The 20112-nt window shown below is 34.2% G+C and overlaps 1 protein-coding gene across 1 annotated transcript; it reads right to left on the bottom strand.

The window, feature by feature from the left end:
* Positions 1 to 7329: 7329 nt before the first annotated feature.
* LOC141571692 (keratin-associated protein 20-1-like) lies at positions 7330 to 7524 on the bottom strand. The gene has a single exon (XM_074333374.1). It carries the CDS (start codon positions 7522 to 7524, stop codon positions 7330 to 7332), a length of 195 nt encoding a protein of 64 aa, XP_074189475.1.
* Positions 7525 to 20112: the final 12588 nt, after the last annotated feature.

Raw genomic sequence — 20112 nt, forward strand, 5'->3', positions numbered from 1 at the left:
CTTTACTCCTCGGACCTGTGAATGTGAGTGACCTTGGAAATAGAGTCTTTGTAAGTGTGATCAAGTTAAGATGAGGTCATATTCAATTAGGGTAGACCTTAAATCCAGTCACTGGTGTTCTTATAAGACGGTGATGTGAAGACAAGAGACACACAGGGGGGAAGTCATGTAACGATGGAGGCAGAAATTGAAGAGATGTGTTTACACGGCAAGGAAAACCAAGGATTGCGGACAACTATCAGAAGCTAGGAAGAGGTAAGATAGATTCTGTTCTAGAACCTTCAGAGACAGCATGGTTCCACCAGCACTTTGGTTTTGAATTCCTGGCTTCCAAAACTGTGAGAGGATAAATGTCTGTTACTTTAGGCCACCAAATGTATAGTACTTTGCCATATCAGACCTAGGAAACTACTATAGGTAGCATTCATCTTCATAATCTTTCCAGAAATAAACTATTTTATTTGTCTATTTATTTACTAATGTACTTACCTACTTACTTAGTTATTTACTTACTATTTTGGTACGAAGAGGTAGCTCTAGTGCTTTTGTTCTTTCCTACTGTAAGAGACCTCACTCTAGGAAACCATTGCTCAGATTCTGCCAGTTATGAATATGCTAACCATGCATATTTACCCATGCACTCACAGGAAGGAGTCATGGATTCACTAAGCCCATTAAAAGATCTAAGCCAAAGCTCCATTGATGATTGGCCTGAGCATAATGGTGTTCTGACTCTAAAAAACTAGTGTCAGTTTAGAGCCAGTATCTGTTAATCCCTGAAAATTCCAGTGCTTTTTCCTTCCCCAATGCTCTGTCACTAAAATTGTCACTGTCATAGTCAATTGTCACAGGTCCCTTTGAGGAAGGCTGAAGGAAAGGTTTACAGTACAATTTTTAAGCAATGTAGCAGGGACCTTCCTCAAGGGACCTGCCTCCCATTTATTCAAGGAGTTTTGAGTGTGTAGACTAGCTTAATGGAAATCATTAATGGGTTAATGTATATATAATGTGTAGTTTCTTTTGCCTTCAGTCTTATAGACTCTACTCATTTCCAAAGTTACTTAGGTCTGCAACATTTTTCCCTACTATCTTCAGTGAAAATGTTTCATACATTTGTAATACAGTTAGGTGATTTTGTAATATTCTGTGTTCCATTTTGGGATCCCCTATTCTTCTAAATGATTTTTTTGAAGTTCTCATAAATTATGGTTCACTCTTTGTGCTGTGAATTTATATGGGTTTTAACAAATGCATAGTGTCATCTGTCTGCTAATACAATATCATGCTGAATAGTTTCACTGCCCTAAAAATATTTCCTGTGATTTCCCCTCTCTTTGAACCCCTGGAAACCACTGAACTTATTACTATCTCTATAGTTTTACCTTGTCCAGAATGTTATATAATTAGAATCATGTGATATGTAGTCTTTTCACACATGGTTGTATTTGATTAGCTAACATTTTTTGGGGGGATTTTTGCATCTATGTTCATTTGAAATATTATTCTTTAGTTTTCCTTTCTAGTAATATCTTTATCTGATTTAGGTATTAAGGTAATGCTGGCAGCTAAGAATGAGTTAGTTAGGAAGTGTTTTTCTGCTTCCATTTATTGGAAGATATTGTGGAAAATTGGTACCATTGCCTTTTTAAGTGTTTGGTAATATTCAATGGTAAAAACATTTAGGCATGGTAATTTCTTTTGTGGAAGGTTAATATTTAGTGATTCAATTTTTTTAAATAGATATAGGACTCAAAGTTATGTTTCTTTTTGTGTTAACTTTGGTAGCCTGTGTCTTTCAAGAAATTGGTTCATCTCAATTTTGATATAGACTTGTTTCCAGTATTCCTTTATTATCCGTTTTTTAATTAAAATTTATTGGGTGACATGGTTAGTAAAAATACATAGGTTTCAAGTGTGCAATTCTGTAATACGTCGTCTATATATCACATTGTGTGCTCACCATTCAGAGTCAGTTCTCTTTCCATCACCATATATTGGATCCCTTTTACCTTCTTCTACCACTCCCCTCCCCACTCTGGTAACCACTAAACTATTGTCTGTGTCTATGAGTTTTTGTTTCTTTGTCTTGTTCCTTTGTTGCTTTCAGTTACGTATCCCACATATCAGTGAAATCATATGGTTCTCGACTTCTTCTGTCTGACTTATTTCACTCAGCATAATAATCTCAAGATCCATCCCTGTTGTCACAAATGGCACTATTTCATCTTTTCTTATGGCAGAGTAGTATTCCATTGTGTATATATTCCACATCTTCTTTATCCAATCATCTATCAAAGGACACTTTGATTGTTTCCATGTCTTGGCTACCATAAATAAAGCGGTGATGAACATCGGAGCACATATATCTTTACAAAGAAGACACAAAGAAATGCAAAGACATTCCATGTTCATGGATTGGAAGAATCAATGCATATTTTATTTCATTGTTTTAAATTAAAGTTTATTGGGGTGACAATTGTTAGTAAAGTTACAGATTTCAGTTGTATTTAAAATGGCCATATTACCTAAAGCAATATACAGATTTAATCCAATCCCCATCAAAATTCCAATGGCATTTTTTAAAGAAATCGAACAAAAAATCATCAGATTTGTATGGAACAATAAAAGACCCCCAAATAGCCAAAGCAATCCTAAGAAAAAAAGAATAATGCTGGAGTTATCACACTCCCTGACTTCAGCTTGTACTACAGAGCAAAAATAATCAATACAGCATGATATTGACAGAAAACAGACACCCAGACCAATGGAATAGATTGAAAACCCAGAAATAAACCCACATAAATATGGACAGATAATTTTCCACAAGGGAGCCTTTATTATTCTTTTAATGTTCATGGGATAAGTACTGACAATCTCTTTCTTATATAGGTAATTTGTATATTTTCCCTATCTTTTTGTTTTTGGCTATCCTGACTAAAGATTTATAAATTTTATAAATATTTTCAACGAACTAGTTTTTGTTTGTTCATTTTCTGTATACTTTCCTGTTTTCAATTTCTTTGAGTTTTGTTCCAATTTTATTATATCTTTTCATATGCTTTCTTTAGGCTTACATGCTCTTCTTTCCATAGTTTCTTAGGGTGGATGTTTAGACTTGTTTTCTTTTCTAATATATACATGTAATTCTATAAATTTTCCTCTAAGTGCTGTTTTTGGTGCATTTCATATATTTTGCTAAATTATATTTCATTTTTATGAAAATTTACTGAATCTTTTGTTTACTCATGAAAAGATTTCATCAAATGTAAGATTGTTTGACTATTATATACAAGTGTCCCAAAATTAAATCATGTGACTTAATAAGACATTTTGTTCTGTTTTGAGAAGCAATTACTCTAAGGTTGACGATCAATTTGTCATTCTTTCTTTGTTCTCAAATAACACTAGGTCTGGAAGACCAGGGATGACATTTTCCAAGATGCCTTGCAAAACAAGATTCTCCATGAATGCCACCAATGAAAGAACTTTGAAAGAGATTTAGATGACATTAGGAGGTATTAGAGGTCCTGTTAAATCTTTTGAGTCACTAGGCAAAGTGAGAAGCCTCGTTGCTAAGCTTACTTCATTTTTATGTCAGAATGACCTTGATCAAACATGTGCTTTTAGAGATTTTCCCCCCAATTTTAATTACCTGGTTTGTTGAAATGATATGTCCTGGTTACTTGGTAAGACATAAGGCATATAATCCTTAGTCCAAGTTTTAGTTTGTTGGCTTGTTTTTTCTCAAAAGGCAGTCGAAGAATAGAGTTTACATATGTGGATTTGTGAGTGTTTGGAAGACACAAGATAACTGAACGGGATAAAATTCATCATTGCTATAGGGTGGAAATTCTGTGTTTTAGGATACATATTTGTTTAGCATTTTTAGATGCTGCAAAACTGTTTGTGTAAGGGCTATGCCAATTTACAGGCCCAAATGTCATGTTTGTGAGTTCTAGTCGCTGCACATTCTCAAAATTTCTTGGTATTTTCAGTGTCTTTAATTTTAGCCATTCTGAGGGGTATCCAGTGCTATTGTGTTGTGGTTATAATTTGCATTGTCTTTCTCTACTGAGGTTGGTTATCTTCTGCAAAATGATTGTCCAAGGTTTGGGCCACTTTTACTTATGGTTTGTGTCCTTGTCTCGTGATTTGTAGGTATTTTTATTTATCTTTTGTACAAATTCTTTTTTACATATGATGTTTTGTAAATATCTTCACCCCATCAGTGGCTTTTTCACTATCTTAAAAATAGAAGTTCTTGATTTTAATGAAGTTCAATCTATTAATATTTTCTTTTATAGTTAGTGCTTTTTATATCCTGTTTAAGAAATTGTTGCCTACTTCAAATTAATCAAGACATTTTTACTTCTTATTTTGGTATAAGGTATGAATTAAGATTCATTTTCTATCACATTGTTATCAAATTAATAATAGTTTATTAGGAAGTCATCTTCTACCCTGCAGTGGTGTCCTAGTACTGTAAATCTGATGATTCATATTTTTGAGGCTGGTTATAGACTTTCTTTTTTCTTTTAGCCTATATGCTATATTTAAACCAGTACCAAATGGATTGTCATTTGTTGATAGTCACAGGTCTATACTTTCCTTTCCAGTCTTTGTTACATTTGTGTATTTACATATTATTGCTCTGGTTAAGACCACTATTGCAAAGTTGTACCAAAGTGGTACAAACTTTTATTAAGTGGTGATAATGATCATCATCTTGTTCCTACCTCAGGTGGAAATTAGTCTATATTTCAGCATTAAGCATGATAGAGCTGTAGGTTTTATGAGTATGTAAATGCCATTTATCAAATTGTGAAAATTACTTTCCATTACTAGTTTACTGAGATTTTTTAAAATTCATGAATGCATACTGAATTTTATATTTTATCTATATCGATTAAGATATATGACTTTTTTGTTGTTGTTAATGTGGTGAATTGCACTGACTGAGGTTCCATATATTAACCTGGTCTAGGATTTTACAATCTTGGAATATAGATTATAGATTCTGGTTTTGATCATTAATATGTTGTTTTTTGTTTTTATAGCTATGTTCACAAAAAATAGTCCCTTTTCTTGTATGTCCTTGTTAAGTCTTGATATTGTTAGTGTTGCCCTTTTCGTGTTCTGTGGAAGAGATTTTGTATAATAGGTATTTCTTTTTTTCTTAAGTGGCTTAAATAATATACCAGTGAAGCCACCTGGGCCTGGATTTTTTATTTTTTATTCTTCATGAATGTTTTAAAATACAATTCAATTTTATTTTATAGGTATCAGACTATTTGGATTTCCGATTTCTTCTTGTCTCTGTTAGCTGAATAGAATCGCCTCAGGTGAAATTCCATTTCTCCCATTGTTCCTTGTGTGAGTGGCGAATGATGGATATCAGAATGAGTGAAACAAACAGATTGTTATGACTACAAAGCAAAAGCTGGAACCACATACAAGAATCAGTGTAGGAGGAAAGCCTTGTTCCAAGTTGTTGAAGCTGGAGTGTGCATATGGGGGCCAGGGCTCGTTACTGGAGGAGTTTTGCATAATATTGGCAGGCAGAGCCACTGAATCAGCAACCAGGAGGCATGGCAGATGTTCTCCTCTTTTCCCTTGAACTATAGTGGAGCAATCAGAAGAATGTGATGTGGAAGGAACAAATTGTAATCACACAGGAGTGCAGTGGCATCAGGAAACTGCCAACAGTATGAATGTATAAGAATAGTGCTGTTTTTATAGGCAATACGTCATTTATAACCTTAATATATGAGGATAAGAATTTAGCCAGCTCAGATGTAGATGACTGGAATGGCTCAGATTTACATGAAAGCATTTTATGTAATCAGTTTTTTAAAAAAATGTTGATCACACCATTGCCTTTTTTTAAATGTTTGGTATAATTTATGTTAAAATATTTCAAACAGAAAAGTATAACGCAGTGAAAAAACTTTCAAAGTTGTTTTCACTCACATTCCTTAATTGTAAACATTTTATTATATCTACCTGTCTTTATCTATCTGTCTCTCTGTCTCTCTCTCTCTCTCTCTCTCTCTCTCTCTCTCTCTCTCTCTATCTACCTACCTGCCTATCTATCTCTATCTGACTTATACTTCTACGTATCACAATCTTGTAAAATGCTGCCGTTCCAGATGTGGGTATTGTAGAGGCATCTCTTTAAACATCTCAATTGTAGGAGTGGGGATCCTCCAAATACAATTTTGCTTCATTCTCTGGAGTCACCTTATGTTTTACATTTGCCCTGGGCTTACCACGCATATTTTTTGGACAGTAGCAGAGGACAAACATAATACAGGACTGTTTTTCGTCATCCTCACCATTCAATTGAGAACAGAGGTGCTTTGTGTAAATGGAGAGACATTTATACTCGTGGAAAGTCTAAAGCAGCAGTTTTAAAAGACTCTGATTTAAGCTTTTCTTTAAGGTAAAATGTTACATTTCACGTGTTCCATGTTGTTCAGCATGGAGTCAGGTAGAAGAAGCGAGACCGGGTGGTGAGGAAAACTGAAGAACACCCGGACAGTGGGACTGAGTGAAGCTTAGCTATGAAGGAGTATGCACAGAGCATCCTCCAAGGAATCTGTTTCATATGTGTATACTGGTGAATTATTAGTATTTTAGCAGGTATTAAAAAGTAATTGTATTCATTAATCTATTTTTAACTGAAGGAGCTTTTGGCATACAAAGTGATCTATATAAATCACACATCTTTACTCTTTATAACAACCAAAAATATCGAATGAGGGGCCAAAGCTATCTGAGCCTTGCATTTTATACTATGGCTAAGCAGAGTTTTCCCTCTTACCTGACAAACAAACCCATATTACACAGCCTTATCATTTTACTATCCACTGTCTCTAGATGTGTGGCTGTTTATCTCTGAAGATTCCTGTGTTTGATTTTTTTTTTTCCCGTGAGCCCTTAAATGGAAGGTACACATCCAAACCTACACATCCAAATGACAGAGAGAAATGAATATAAATGCGAAGCATTTTGCAAAGGAAGAAAAAGTTTATTGAAATGTAAACTTAAAAACTTTTTCACATCAAAGTTGTTAAGTTAAAATGAAGGCAGAAGGAACACAATATCAAATGTAAACGTTTTGTATGAATCATGGGGTATTGCATGTGACTTTGGTCAATCCAGTTGAAGCATGCTGAATTTGTAGTATTCAATCTGAAGCTGAAGTAGTCTAGGATAAAATTTTCACTGTTTGGAAAGACAAATATATTACTTATAAGAAGAACCCTGGAAGGATCATTAGAAGCACAGGAAGCATAGTTCTACAGGTTGAGTGGCTCCAGAAGTTTCTCAGTGGAATCCATAGGACCAATATCTGCCATAGCAAGATGGGCGGCAGCAGCCACATCCATACCCACCATAGCCACGGCCATAGCCATAGCCATAGCCCAGGCCGCCATAGCCATAGCCAAGGCCACCATATCCATAGCCTAGGCCACCATATCCATAGCCCAGGCCACCATAGTAGTTGCTGTAATGGCACATCGTGTTGGGAGTGGAAGGTTCAGTTAAGGAGCAGGTTAGCAGTTTCCTCTGTGTGAATGTTAACATCTGTTCCGGGCCTTTTATATACCATCCTTGGTGGGTGGAGCAAACCACGTGCAGGAGTCAGCCTCATATTTTACATTAATTTGCATACTTTCAGAATCTATGGTTCATTAGGCAGAAAGACATCCTCATAACTAAGAATCCTTTGCTGTTGTGTCAGGATTCCCACGATCAAAGTAGATGCTAATAACAAGCAACCTTTGTTATGTTTGGAATGCCCTACTTACTGTGTTTTTGTTAGTTTAAGGTCTATGACAAGTTTGCATAGGAAACACATCTTTCTCATGCCCTTGGTGAGTATTATTTTTGTCATTATACTTTTCATCTCACAATGAAATGTGTGGTTAGGATTTATGAATATCTGTACATAGGTTCATGAATTGGAGACATTAATGAAAGTCACAAAGCTGCCAAATTACCTGTTTATTTTTTTAAGGTGCAAACAATCACTTTGCCTAGATATGAGTTTCCAGTGATTATAGTAGAATGCCTGCTTATGCATTCCTTTGTTGTTTTAATGCCACCTCTTCTTTCACCTTGAATTTTGTTAGTATTTTTTGCCTTGGTCTAGGTGATTTTATCATTGAACTATCCAATTTGCCATTTACTTATTTGTTAATTTTCCTTTAAAGGTATTAATTAAATTTCTTGGGTAGGTATACAACTTTGTGAATTTGTATGGCACACTGTTGGTCAAAACCTTCTGTTCCAAAGTTGGATACTGACGAAGACTCAGTTTCTATTAAGGTACAGATATGAGATCTTCCGAACTCTTCTCTCTCTGGATCCGGGATTCCCCTTGCCCATTCTGTTCCCCTGTAGAAGTAGCATAAGTTTGGCAAAGAAAACTTGCAAACATTGGCCCAATACTAGTCTTGACTGGCAGTCATTTCTGTGAGTTTGTGATGCTTGGTAGAGAGGTAATAACTCATTTATATATCTTACGGATTCTTTCCTAAGCAGGATTATATTCCATATTCCTCTGTAAAATAGTCTAAGTTTAATAGTTGATGTGTTCCTTGCCCTACACTGAATAGAGTCAGGTATAGAGAAAACATTGTGTTGTGGAAAAAATAGGGACACAATGATGCCTTTGAGTGAAACCTAAAGTACTAGATTTTCTATCATCAACTATGCACTCTTTTTCTTTTTTTCATTTATTCAACAGATATTGATTGGTAACTGTGCACTCTTCTATCCTCTTTTATTTTCTCTCTTATGTGTTCCATTGACAGGCATATACATTTCCCACCTATCTTGGTTGGAAGGACCCCATATATTTTGCTGGTGAGAGGCTCTTGAGCAAGACTAGGATGTAAAAGAGAGATAGAAGGCATATAATTTCATTGACATTAGCAAGAAGATACGTGACCTTTGCAAATGTGGGGTTTCTGAAGCATGTTCTCCTGAGAAACATTGCCCTGACTACTGCTGGCACCTGGAACTTTCAGTGTCAGTTTGTTATAGCTCCCAGAACTTTCTCACCAAAAGATAATAGTGAATTTGAGTGTTTGGAGAGGCTTTTCTCAGCCATTGCTTTTCTGGTCTTGCCCCTCCTTTGATATGTACTTATTTCTCTACATGAAATCCCTTCCTGCTTATAACACGCAAAGTGGTTTTATTTCCTAAAACAAACCTTGAAAGATACATCTAACAGGGCAGTCACATGTACAAGGCATCACTCAGGAGGACATGTGTGTCAATTAATGCAACATGCAGTTTTATTGAGAAAAAAATCCTGCTAGTTTGCAATTCTATATCCAGTGAAAGCATCATTCAAAATTTAATATAAAATAAAGATCTTTTTCTAGAGAAAAGTGGTCAGTAGAACTACAGTGAGAAATACGAAAGAGCTGACAAGCTGGAGTGGAGGTAACAGTGATCTGAAAGGCACTGTGGAGCCTGAACAAGATAGAGAATCATTTACAAAGCCTGTTGTGACAGAACAGAACCTAAGTGTAGCATGGAGGTTGCTTATGGAGAAGGACAGGAGTAGGGACAGCCCATTGCCTCACAGTCATTGAGGAGCGTGAGTACAGCAGAGGAGCAATGGAAGCGGTAGTGATCCAGAACAAGGTACTGGAAGCCTAGTGGATTTGGGTTAGGAGGGCATCTCCTGGTGGAGGAGCAGTGGGGGAGGCCAGTTTGGGCTGCTGGATGCTGATCTGGGTGAGGAGGGTGTTCATCCAGGCCTGTACATGTCTGAGCAATATGTTGGGCATCCATATGGGTCAGAGGCTGCAGTAACTGATGGGTGTGGGTTGTAGGAGCACATGCAGGGGGAGTTGGGTGTCTTCATAGAAGTGGTTGGGGTTGCATCAGCAAAGGAAACTGGTTACATATTGCAAGAGTGATCAAATAAGTACATATATAAAGGGGAAACATAGTCCATAAAAGTGTCTGCCATGGCCATCCTATGGTAGACAGAAAACTAGAATGAACATTGTTATGTTGCATTGGAATTGCAAGTACCAGTGCAAATGTATGGTTTTCAATGTATTTATATAGATAGACATGGAATAAATATAAATATGAATGTGTATGTACATGTAAAAAAATATATGTATATACATGCTTTATATGTTCTTTAGCTTGACTACTAAGAGGACCTGGAAATAACATACCCCAATAACAACGAACACATTTATTGACCAGATCTTAATTTTTAAATACTTTCGGGTAGTAAAAGAAACCAACGCTCTTTGGAAAATTGATTGATTTTGGAAAATTGGAGCACAAAATTTAAAAGATTAGATTGAACCATCTTTTGGTCCCAAAAGATGTTTTTAAAAAATAATGAGAACTTATAAAATGTGTCAAAAAGTCACAAATGCTAGCTTGAAGGGTTTCCTCTTGGCCTAATCTTCCATAGTTTGAGCAATAATGGTAGTATTTAATTATATTATAACCCATTGCATAAAATATAAATTCATTGTATTTGCAGATATAAATGCAGAAATGTACAAATAAGTGGGAGGAAAAAGGTTCTTATAGTGAAATACCAAGTGATTAATGTGGAAAGGATGATAAATTTTGGAAAATGACTATTTGGCAACTACCATAGTAGTAATCAGTTCAGCCAGAAGCATCCATAGATGCTAAAACCAGTGGATGAGAGCTTGCTGAGAAATGGGACAGTTACATAGTCTCAAAATAACTTCTCACAAAATATATATTAATCACAAAATGGTAAGAAGTACCTTTAAAGTAGATAAACCTGGAAGCCACCATCAGAATAAAATAATTAAGGTTAATATTTCCAGTAATGGGACAAACCAAAATCATTTATGACCTAATAATATGTAATGCGAAGAATGCAGCATCATTTCTGTAATATTCCTACCAAAAATGCAAAACATAAATCTAGACATGAGTAAAAAGTGGACAGACCGAAATCAAGGAACATTCTTCAAAATAACTGGTCTGTAATCCTCAAAAGTGTCAAGATTGTGATAATTAAGGAAAGGCTAAGGAACTATTCCAGATTAAAGGAGACTAATGAGATACAATAACTAAATGCAATATGATCCTGAATTGAATCCTTTCACTATAAAGGACATTATTGGAACAGTTGGTGAAACTAGGATGTGGTCTGAAGATTAGATGGTAGTAATCTTCAGTGTTGCTTTCTTGGTGTTGATTGTTATTTTGTGGTATGAGAATGTCCTTGTTTTGGAAATGCGTGTTTAGAGCAGTCTGGTGTGATGGGGCATCATGTTTGAAAATTACTCTCAAAAAGTTTGGGAAATAAAATAGTATTTTGTACTGTTTTTGCAACTTTTGTGTAAGTTTGACATAATTTTAATACAAAAAAGGAAAGTGGAAAAGAAGTTAGTGTGATTGAACAAAGTAACAAGATAAAAGAGAAAGTTCACCTGGGTATTTCAACAGATGAAGGGGAACCGTTTAATAATGCTCAACAATATTCATCAACAATGCTCATCAATTTACAATATTTTTTAGGAAACCAGCAATAGAGCAAATTCTTGTTCTGATAAAATGTACTATAAACTATTGATAGCAAACTTCATACATAATGGTGAAATATTTGAAGTGTTCCTCCTGAGATGGTATATAAAATAGGATAACTCCACCTCTCTATAATGATGACCTGACATCACAACCTAATCAACAAGGCAAGAATAAGAAGTAAAATATTTATGCAAATAAAAAAATAAAATTATTATAATTTGAAGATGCCAAAATTGAAAAGTATCTATAAATAAACTACTAAAATTAATAAGTGAAACTATCAAGTGTTCTCTACACAAGGTTAATAATAACTTGATTCCTGTAAACTAGAAACAATAAAATTTAAATTACATAATAAATCATTAAGAATAAGACAAGAAATCAAAAATCTAGGAATAAATACAGTAAAATATATTAAAGGCTAATAAACTAAATCACACAGAACATTAATGAGAGTGACTAAAGAAGATCTAAATAAATGGAGGGGTATAACAAGTCCAAGGACAGGGAAACTCAAATTTTATAATGTCAATTATTTCTAAACTGATCTATAACTTTATGCAATATTACTGAAATACCAGAATATTTTTTAAGTTGTTGCCTTTTTTTGTTGAAAAAAATTGATCACATGACTCTATAAGTTATATAGAAATGCAAGGGTTAAGAATAACTATGACAATGTTGAAGAACGGAAAAGTTAGAAGACTTGTACTACCTGATACCAAGATTTATTATTAAAGTTCAGTAATTAAGGCTGTGTACTATTGACACAAGATGGATAAAGAGATCAGTGAAGAAATATGCAAATATCAGCAGTCGCCTGATATATAACAAAAATACTATTAAATGCAATGAAGAAAATGATGGTCTTTTTACTAAATGATGCTGGAAAATATTATTTCAAAAATGTTGCTTATATCTCACACCATAAGCAAAAATTCATTGGAGATAGGTATATATTTAAATGTGGAATTTAAAAATCAAACTTTATGATCTTTGAGTAAAAAAAAACAAAATGCTTAGTAGAACAGAAAAAATAACCTCTACCCAGCAATTTCACTTCTTAGGTGTACACCCACAGACATGCACACATATGTTTGCCAGATGATATAATCACTAAAAAACAGACAATTGTCTGTTATTGAGTAAACTGTGTTATATTCACACCATGAAACATCCAGCAGACAGAAATGAGAAAAAAACTTCTACCTGAACATGATTGAATCTCACAAACATGAAACTGAGCAAAATAAGAAAGACTACGCACTGATTTTACTTTTGTAAATTTTGAAAGCAGGCAAACCGATCTCTAGCTATAGAAAAAAGGATATCGGGGACCTTGAATTGGGGTGACATGGAAAGGGCTAATTAGTTATTCTTTTGAATAAAATGAATTTGACCTCTATCACAGCATGTAAAAATCATTTCAAAATGGATTATAGGTATAACCATAAATGGAGAAACTGATAAAGTTTCTAGAAGAACATATAGGAGATGATATACATGACCATAAAATAGCCAGCAATTTCTTAAACAGGACATAAAATAACCAATAGTAAATGGGAAAATGATGGGGTGAACTATATTCAATTAAGAACTTGTTTGTCAAAATGTTAAGAAAATATGAGAAGATCACTATTATACATATATGTGATAATTCAGAATTCATAATGAAGTCTATCTAATAAATAAATAAAAGATAGAAAATCATTTAAAAGTCAGCAAAAGACATGAACAGGCACTTCATAAATGGGAATTCCCAAATGGACAATAAATACATGAAAGGGTGTTTGCCTCATTACTTGTCAAGGAAATGTAAAGCAAATGCACAATGAAACAACTAATGGCCAACTGGAATAGTTTAAAAAAAAAATCTTAAAACTATAAAATTTTAGTTAATATATGGAAGAACTTAAATTTTCATATACCATTTGTGGGAGTTAGAAATTGCCAGAATCTCTTTGGGAAACCGTTTACTAAAGTTTAATTCTATGATCATAGATTGCATTTCTAAGTATATACAGAGCAAATTTTCATTTGATTCTTTTTATATGGCTTATCTGCTAAGATTTCCCACTTTTACATTTGTTTCAAGAGAGTTTGTAATTGCTTCTTGAAGCAATTTTATGATGATTTTATTAAAATCCTTATCCGATAATTCTAATATTTGATTGATTTTGATGTTGGCATCTGTTGTCTTTCTCATTCAAATTGTGATTTTCCTGGTTCTTAGATTGATGAGTGATCTTTTATTGTGTTCTGAATATTGTAGCTATTATAAGATTTGGGTCCTATTTTCTCTCTTTCTTTCTTTAAAGCAAGCAATGCCCTTATAAAGTAGTGACGTATTTGTGGGTGTCTGGTTAGCTTTCTGTTGGGCTTATTGAAACCACCCTGGCAAAAGTGAAGTGCTAACACACTGTCTCCTCATCACAGATGAGTGGAGTGAAAGTTTAATACCCTTTGTCCTGCTGACACCCTTTGGTGAAAATGGGGTGCTTGTTTGAGCCACCTCATTGTCTCCAAATGTGGAATGTAAGCCCAGCTCCCCATTGGTCCCTGCTGCTACCGCAATTAATATGAATAATTTGCTTTTTGTTTATTATGTCTGGACACATAACTATCTGGGCATTGATTTGATGAGTGGCAGGCTGCTATAGAACATGATCCCACTACTGAGAAACCCTCAGTTCTCTCAGATACTACATGCTGCAGAGAATGTATAAATTGACAAACATGCCATAATATAAAAAGTTTGAGATTCTGGAGATTGATGAATATATATGTATGTAATATATATATTATTAATCTGTATATATATAAATATACATAAGTATGCATATACAGATTATATATATTATATATATGCCGATTAAATTCATCATGTTTTTAAATGAAAGAGTATAAAATAGAATGAGAAATTTTGCATGATTGTTAGCCTCATTAATTGATTCCTGTACCAAATGTTCATAAAATGACTGCTCTATACAATGGTTGCACATGGTAACCATTTTTCCAGGGGCTGAACTATATGGTTTGCTCTTTTGTATCTTAATATAATTTTTTTTCACACTCATACCATGAGGGCATGACAACTGTTAAAGACCATTAAAGAAATATCCATCTTTGTAGAAAAATGAGCTAAAATCATTTCAATATATTCTTATTTTTGTGTGAAATTTTAACATAGAATGAAAGTTGAGTGAAAAAACCGATCTCACTTAATAACAAGAAAATGTATTTCGCCGAAATCTCATCCAATGGTGTTGTTCTTAATGTTAGATCTGTAGGAAAGGCAGCGTCAGTGGGAAAACCAGAACAAGTTCATACAGAGGCTCAGCAATAAATGGTTTAATCCAAGTGTACAGTGCCAGGAAAAGGCTAAGAACAGACACCAAATCATAATCATGGGAAATTAGGTTGCCATTGTAGAAAGGATTATGAAGTAATTAAGATAATTATTAGTTGCAATTTTAGCTTGTGGTGGTAAGGTTTCAGTGTGATCAAGCAGTGGCTGTAGATATACATGAATGTACAGGAATCAACATTAGTGTTGCCTATGAAGACAGGATAGTCATATCGCTTTGACACTTCATCACTTTGGGACCACAATTAACACAGTGTCTTCAGTCAAAATCATCCAAAACTAATGGGGATGAAGAAAGATAAATGAAAAAGCAACACTGACATGAGGTTGCTAGTTTTAAAATGAAGTTAAAATTTTCTGCCCTTGAAAACTGTTGAATTAATTGTACACAGAAGTAAAATACAAGTATAATTTAAGAGCAAAAGTTCTATAAATCATATTTCAAATAATTTTAATCAACCAAGGTAAGACAACAAATTTGAATCCCATTCCTCCCTCCCCCCACCATTCCTGTGGGTTACGACTGGGTCGGGTACTCTTTGGAGAGTAGAATTCCATGTGAAGAGCTTTGGAAACAGCAAGTGAATCACAGAAGGAGGCATTCAATAGTCTGAGCATCTCTAGAAGTTCCTCAGTAGAAGCCATAGGACCAGAATCTTCCACAATAAGATGGGCGGCAGCAGCTGTATCCATACCCTCCATAGCAGCAGCCATAGCCACAGCCCAGTTGGCCATGCCCGTAACCCAGGCCATTATAGTAATTGCTATAGGAACACATAGTGTCAGGAGTGATGGTTCAGTTGAGAAATAGGGAAACAGTGTCTCAGATTGAATGTGAACATCTTCACATGACATTTTTTTTAATTAAAGTTTATTGGTGTGACAATTGTTAGTAAAGTTACATTGATTTCAGATGTACAATTCTATACTACAGCATCTTCAAATCCCATTGTGTGTTCACCACCCAGAATCAGTTCTCCTTCTATCACCATATATTTGATCCCCTTTACCCTCATCTACCACCCCCCTCCCCCCTTACCCTCTGGTAACCACTAAACTATTGTCTGTGTCGATGAGTTTTTGTTTCTCATTTGTTTGTCTTGTTCTTTTGTTGTTTTTGGTTCATATACCACATATCAGTGAAATCATATGGTTCTCTGCTTTTTCTGTCTGACTTATTTTGCTTAGCATTATATTCTCAAGATCCATCCATGTTGTCACAAATGGTCCTATTTCATCTTTTCTTACCGACGAATAGTATTCCATTGTGTGTATATACCACAACTTCTTTATCCATTCATCTATCAAAGGACATTTTGGTTGTTTCCATGTCTTGGCCACCGTAAATAAAACTGCAATGAACATTGGAGCACACGTGTCTTTATGGATAAATGTTTTCAGATTTTTGGGGTAGATGCACAGGGCATTTTATACATCCTCAATAGTGGAAGGGGAAAACCATAGGCAATGTTCATGGCATATTTCACTTTAATTTTTACTGAAAGACTTTTAGTCTCTTGATTCATAAGGTGAAATGAAGCCTTCATAACCAAGACTATTTTGCTACAATGTTAACATTTCTGTAGTCCAGTTACAAGGCTTTAAGCAGAGGCATTTTTCTCAACAACAAGAAAACAAGTGACCAAATTAAAAAATGGTGTAAAATTCGAACAGACACCTCACCAAAAAAGATATGCAGATGACAAATAAGCATGTGAAAAGATATTCAACATCATATGTCATTAAGGAATTGTAAATTAAAACAGTGAGATACCACTACACACCTATCAGAATGGCTAAAATCTAAAACACTGACAACACTAAATGTTGTCAAGAATGTGGAACAACAGGAATTCATTGCTGGTGGGAATGAAAAATGACAGAGTGTTGGAAGACAGTTTGATAGTTTCTTATAAAACTAAACATACTCATACCATACAACCCAACAGCAGTGCTCCTTGGTATTTACCCAAATGAGATGAAAACATATGTCCACTCAAACATCTGCACGTGGTTTATACACATGCAAGTGATAAAGATGCCCTTCAATAGGTGAATGGATGCAATGGTATATTATTCAGCAACAAATTAGAAGGAACTATGAAGCTATGGGAAAACATGGAAGAAACTTAAATGTATATTGCTAAGTAAAAGAAGATAACCAGAATAAGCTACATACTGTATGATTCCAACTATATGGCATTCTGAAAAAGGTAAAACTCTGGAGCCGATAATAAGATCAGTGATTTCCAGGGGTTTGGGAGGAGGGAGAGAGAGACGAATAGTTGCAGCACTGGAGATATTTAGGACTGTGAAGCTATTCTGTGTGATATTGTACTCGTGGATACATGTTATTACACACTTGTCAAAACCTATATAATGTGCAACACAATGTGGACTTTGGTTTTGGTTAATAACAATGTATCAATATTGACATCAATTCTAATAAATGTATCACACTAATAAAAGCAGATTCTGGAAGCAGGAGGGTGTAAACTTTCTGTTCTTTCTGCTTAATTTTTCTGTAAATCTAAAACTGATCAAATACAATCTATCAATTTTTTAAAAGAATCATTTCTTTATTTTCAAAGACTTTGCTCACTGTAGATTTGGTCTGTTGATAAATCATTTGGGATGACAAAACACAAAAATTACTTGGGATGACATAAAGTGCACAATCATTCCTCTAAATTTTCTCAAAATTACAATATATAATTTATATATACCTTAAGTATATAATTATTCTATTGTGCAGTCTGAAATTGTATTTCATAAAATTTCTATATATTATATAGGTATATAATTTATGTTATTCTACTATACAGTTTTAAATTTTATACTGTATTTAATGGATGAGTGGGTATCTTAAAAGGGAAAGTACTTGATGTCAAATTCTCAATTTGTTCTCAGATGAAAGCATCCCTTGTCTACTAGATCATGTTTTCTACAGAATATTTTCAGTAGACTAGCTTAGCATATATTTCTATGGTTGTTAATTAAAAAACTTCATTCATGTACATGGTACAACCTCCAGAGGTGTATAATTCATAAGGGTAGAATTTAATGAACTTTCAAATTAAACATTTCTGTTTAATCAGTTCTTAGATTCAAACATTGCATAACACTAGTACTCCAGATGTCTCCTCTTATACCTTTTCCATTCAGTACCTGCCCCTAAGTGCCAATTTTTGAAACTTATACCTATGGAATCACGCAAATAGTATTTTTTAATATGCCTTTTTTATTCCCATTTTGTTTCTGAGGTTCATACAATTTGTTTTTGTGTTAATTCTTACAGCTGTATAAAATTTCAATGTACAAATATATCACAATTTATTTATCCATACTCTTGATGGTCATTTGTATTGTTTTGTATTTTTAACAATATTTTATAAAAAGTGCGGCTGCAAACAGTCTTATACATGTCTCTTTGCACACTTATGTATGTATCTAAGACAACCATTGCTATAGTAATGTTGCATTGAAAAACCTGTCATAAAAATCTCAGTGTTGTATAACATTAACCTTATGTCTTATTCATGTGTTTGTGGGTTGGTTGGGATTTGTCCAACGTAATGTGGGTTTAGCTCAAGTTGTGGGTTGAATTCAAGTTTTCTTCATGCATACCTTATTCTTTCTTGGAGTGGCAGCTACCAGGGGCATTTTCTCCAGGTGAAAAGACACAACAAGGAAAGCTCAGACGTGTGTGCATATGACTGTGTTCCAGGCATGTCTGCCAATGACGCTGGCTACTGCAAATAATCTGGTCAAGCACGAAGTCAAGGGTCAGGAAAATACATTCAGTCCATAGTAAGGCCAGACCAAGTGACTTAGCTAGCTGTCCACACTCAAAGAAGAAGCAGCATTAACTTATTGCAGTCTATCACAATATGTTACTTTTTACTTCTTTCCTGATAAGCCTAGGAACTTAGAGCTAGCTATTTTTATACTCCAGTCTTTTATGTTGTACTTTTCTTGCATTTCATTTTCTCTCATATAAATCTTAAAATAAATTATTATTAATTGTGCACAGTTAATATTCTTTATATTTTTCTATTCATTTCATTCTTTTGTGACTGTCCATGTTTTTGCCTGGATTTCTTTCCTTCTGCCTAAAAAAAACTCCACTGTTTCTTACAATTAATAGTTGATAAAAATAAATTTTCTCTATTTATTTGTCCAGACAATTTTATTTTCATTATTTTGTACAAAACTTTTGATTGTGTAATATTCTAGTTGATAGTTATTTGTAATCCATCTGTTCTTAAAATATCATTATATTTTCCTTTGGCTTCCTTTGTTTCTGTTGAGTCTACTAACTGTTACTCTTTGTAGGTAAATGTCTGTTTTCTCCAGCTACTTTGATTTTGGCTTTGCATTTGTTTTTGAGCTCTTGGTTTATGCCTAGATGTCATTTTAATTGTACTTCTTCCTCTTGGCAGTGCAGAGCTTTTAGAACATGTGGATTGATACCTTTCATTAGTTTGGGAAAATTATGGACTACTCTCTCTTCAAAAATATCTTCCTATTCTTTCTTCTTCTGCAGAATTCCAATTACATGGATGTTTTACTGTTTAATGAGGTGTGACAAGTCCTTTATACTGTCTTCAGTATTTTACATTTCAGGTTGTTTATTTTGCTTCAGTTGAACAGTTTTTATCACCCTATCATTAAGTTTACTAATTCAGATTTCCTGTTGTTAGTCTATTGAATTCTTAACTATATAGTTCATTTGCTTTCTTTCTCAGTTCTAGAATTTAAAATTGATTCTTTGTGAATCTCTCCAGTTATAACACATAATTTTCCAGTAAGTTTCTTGTATGAATTAGTCATAACTATTTTTAAATTTCTTTTTTTAAAATCCAATAAATGACTCATTTTCTGGTCTCTTTATATTATTAATTTCTTCTTTTATGTTGTTTGTAGGATTCCATAAGCTCCCTGTTTTGTATAAAATTGTAGAGAACCCAGAATGATATTGCGTTTCACCACAGAGATTTTTTTTTTTTGATTTTTTTTTGGTCCTAGGTGGTTAGGAAAGTTCTGACTGCCTTAACACAAAGACTAACAAAAAATGAAGCTCCCAGAATTTTGGTAATGGCCTGTCTACCTCTGCTTTGCCTCAGGCTGTAGTGATACTTCTTTGACTCTTTCAATTAAGGGCAGTTCTTGGCAACTGCTGAACT

This window comes from Rhinolophus sinicus, linkage group LG01, assembly GCF_036562045.2.
Source record: "Rhinolophus sinicus isolate RSC01 linkage group LG01, ASM3656204v1, whole genome shotgun sequence".
In the NCBI taxonomy this organism is placed as follows: domain Eukaryota; kingdom Metazoa; phylum Chordata; class Mammalia; order Chiroptera; family Rhinolophidae; genus Rhinolophus; species Rhinolophus sinicus.

Excerpts from the sequence above, each read along its gene's own strand:
- LOC141571692 (XM_074333374.1), bottom strand. The coding sequence starts at position 7,524 with ATGTGCCATTACAGCAACTACTATGGTGGCCTGGGCTATGGATATGGT.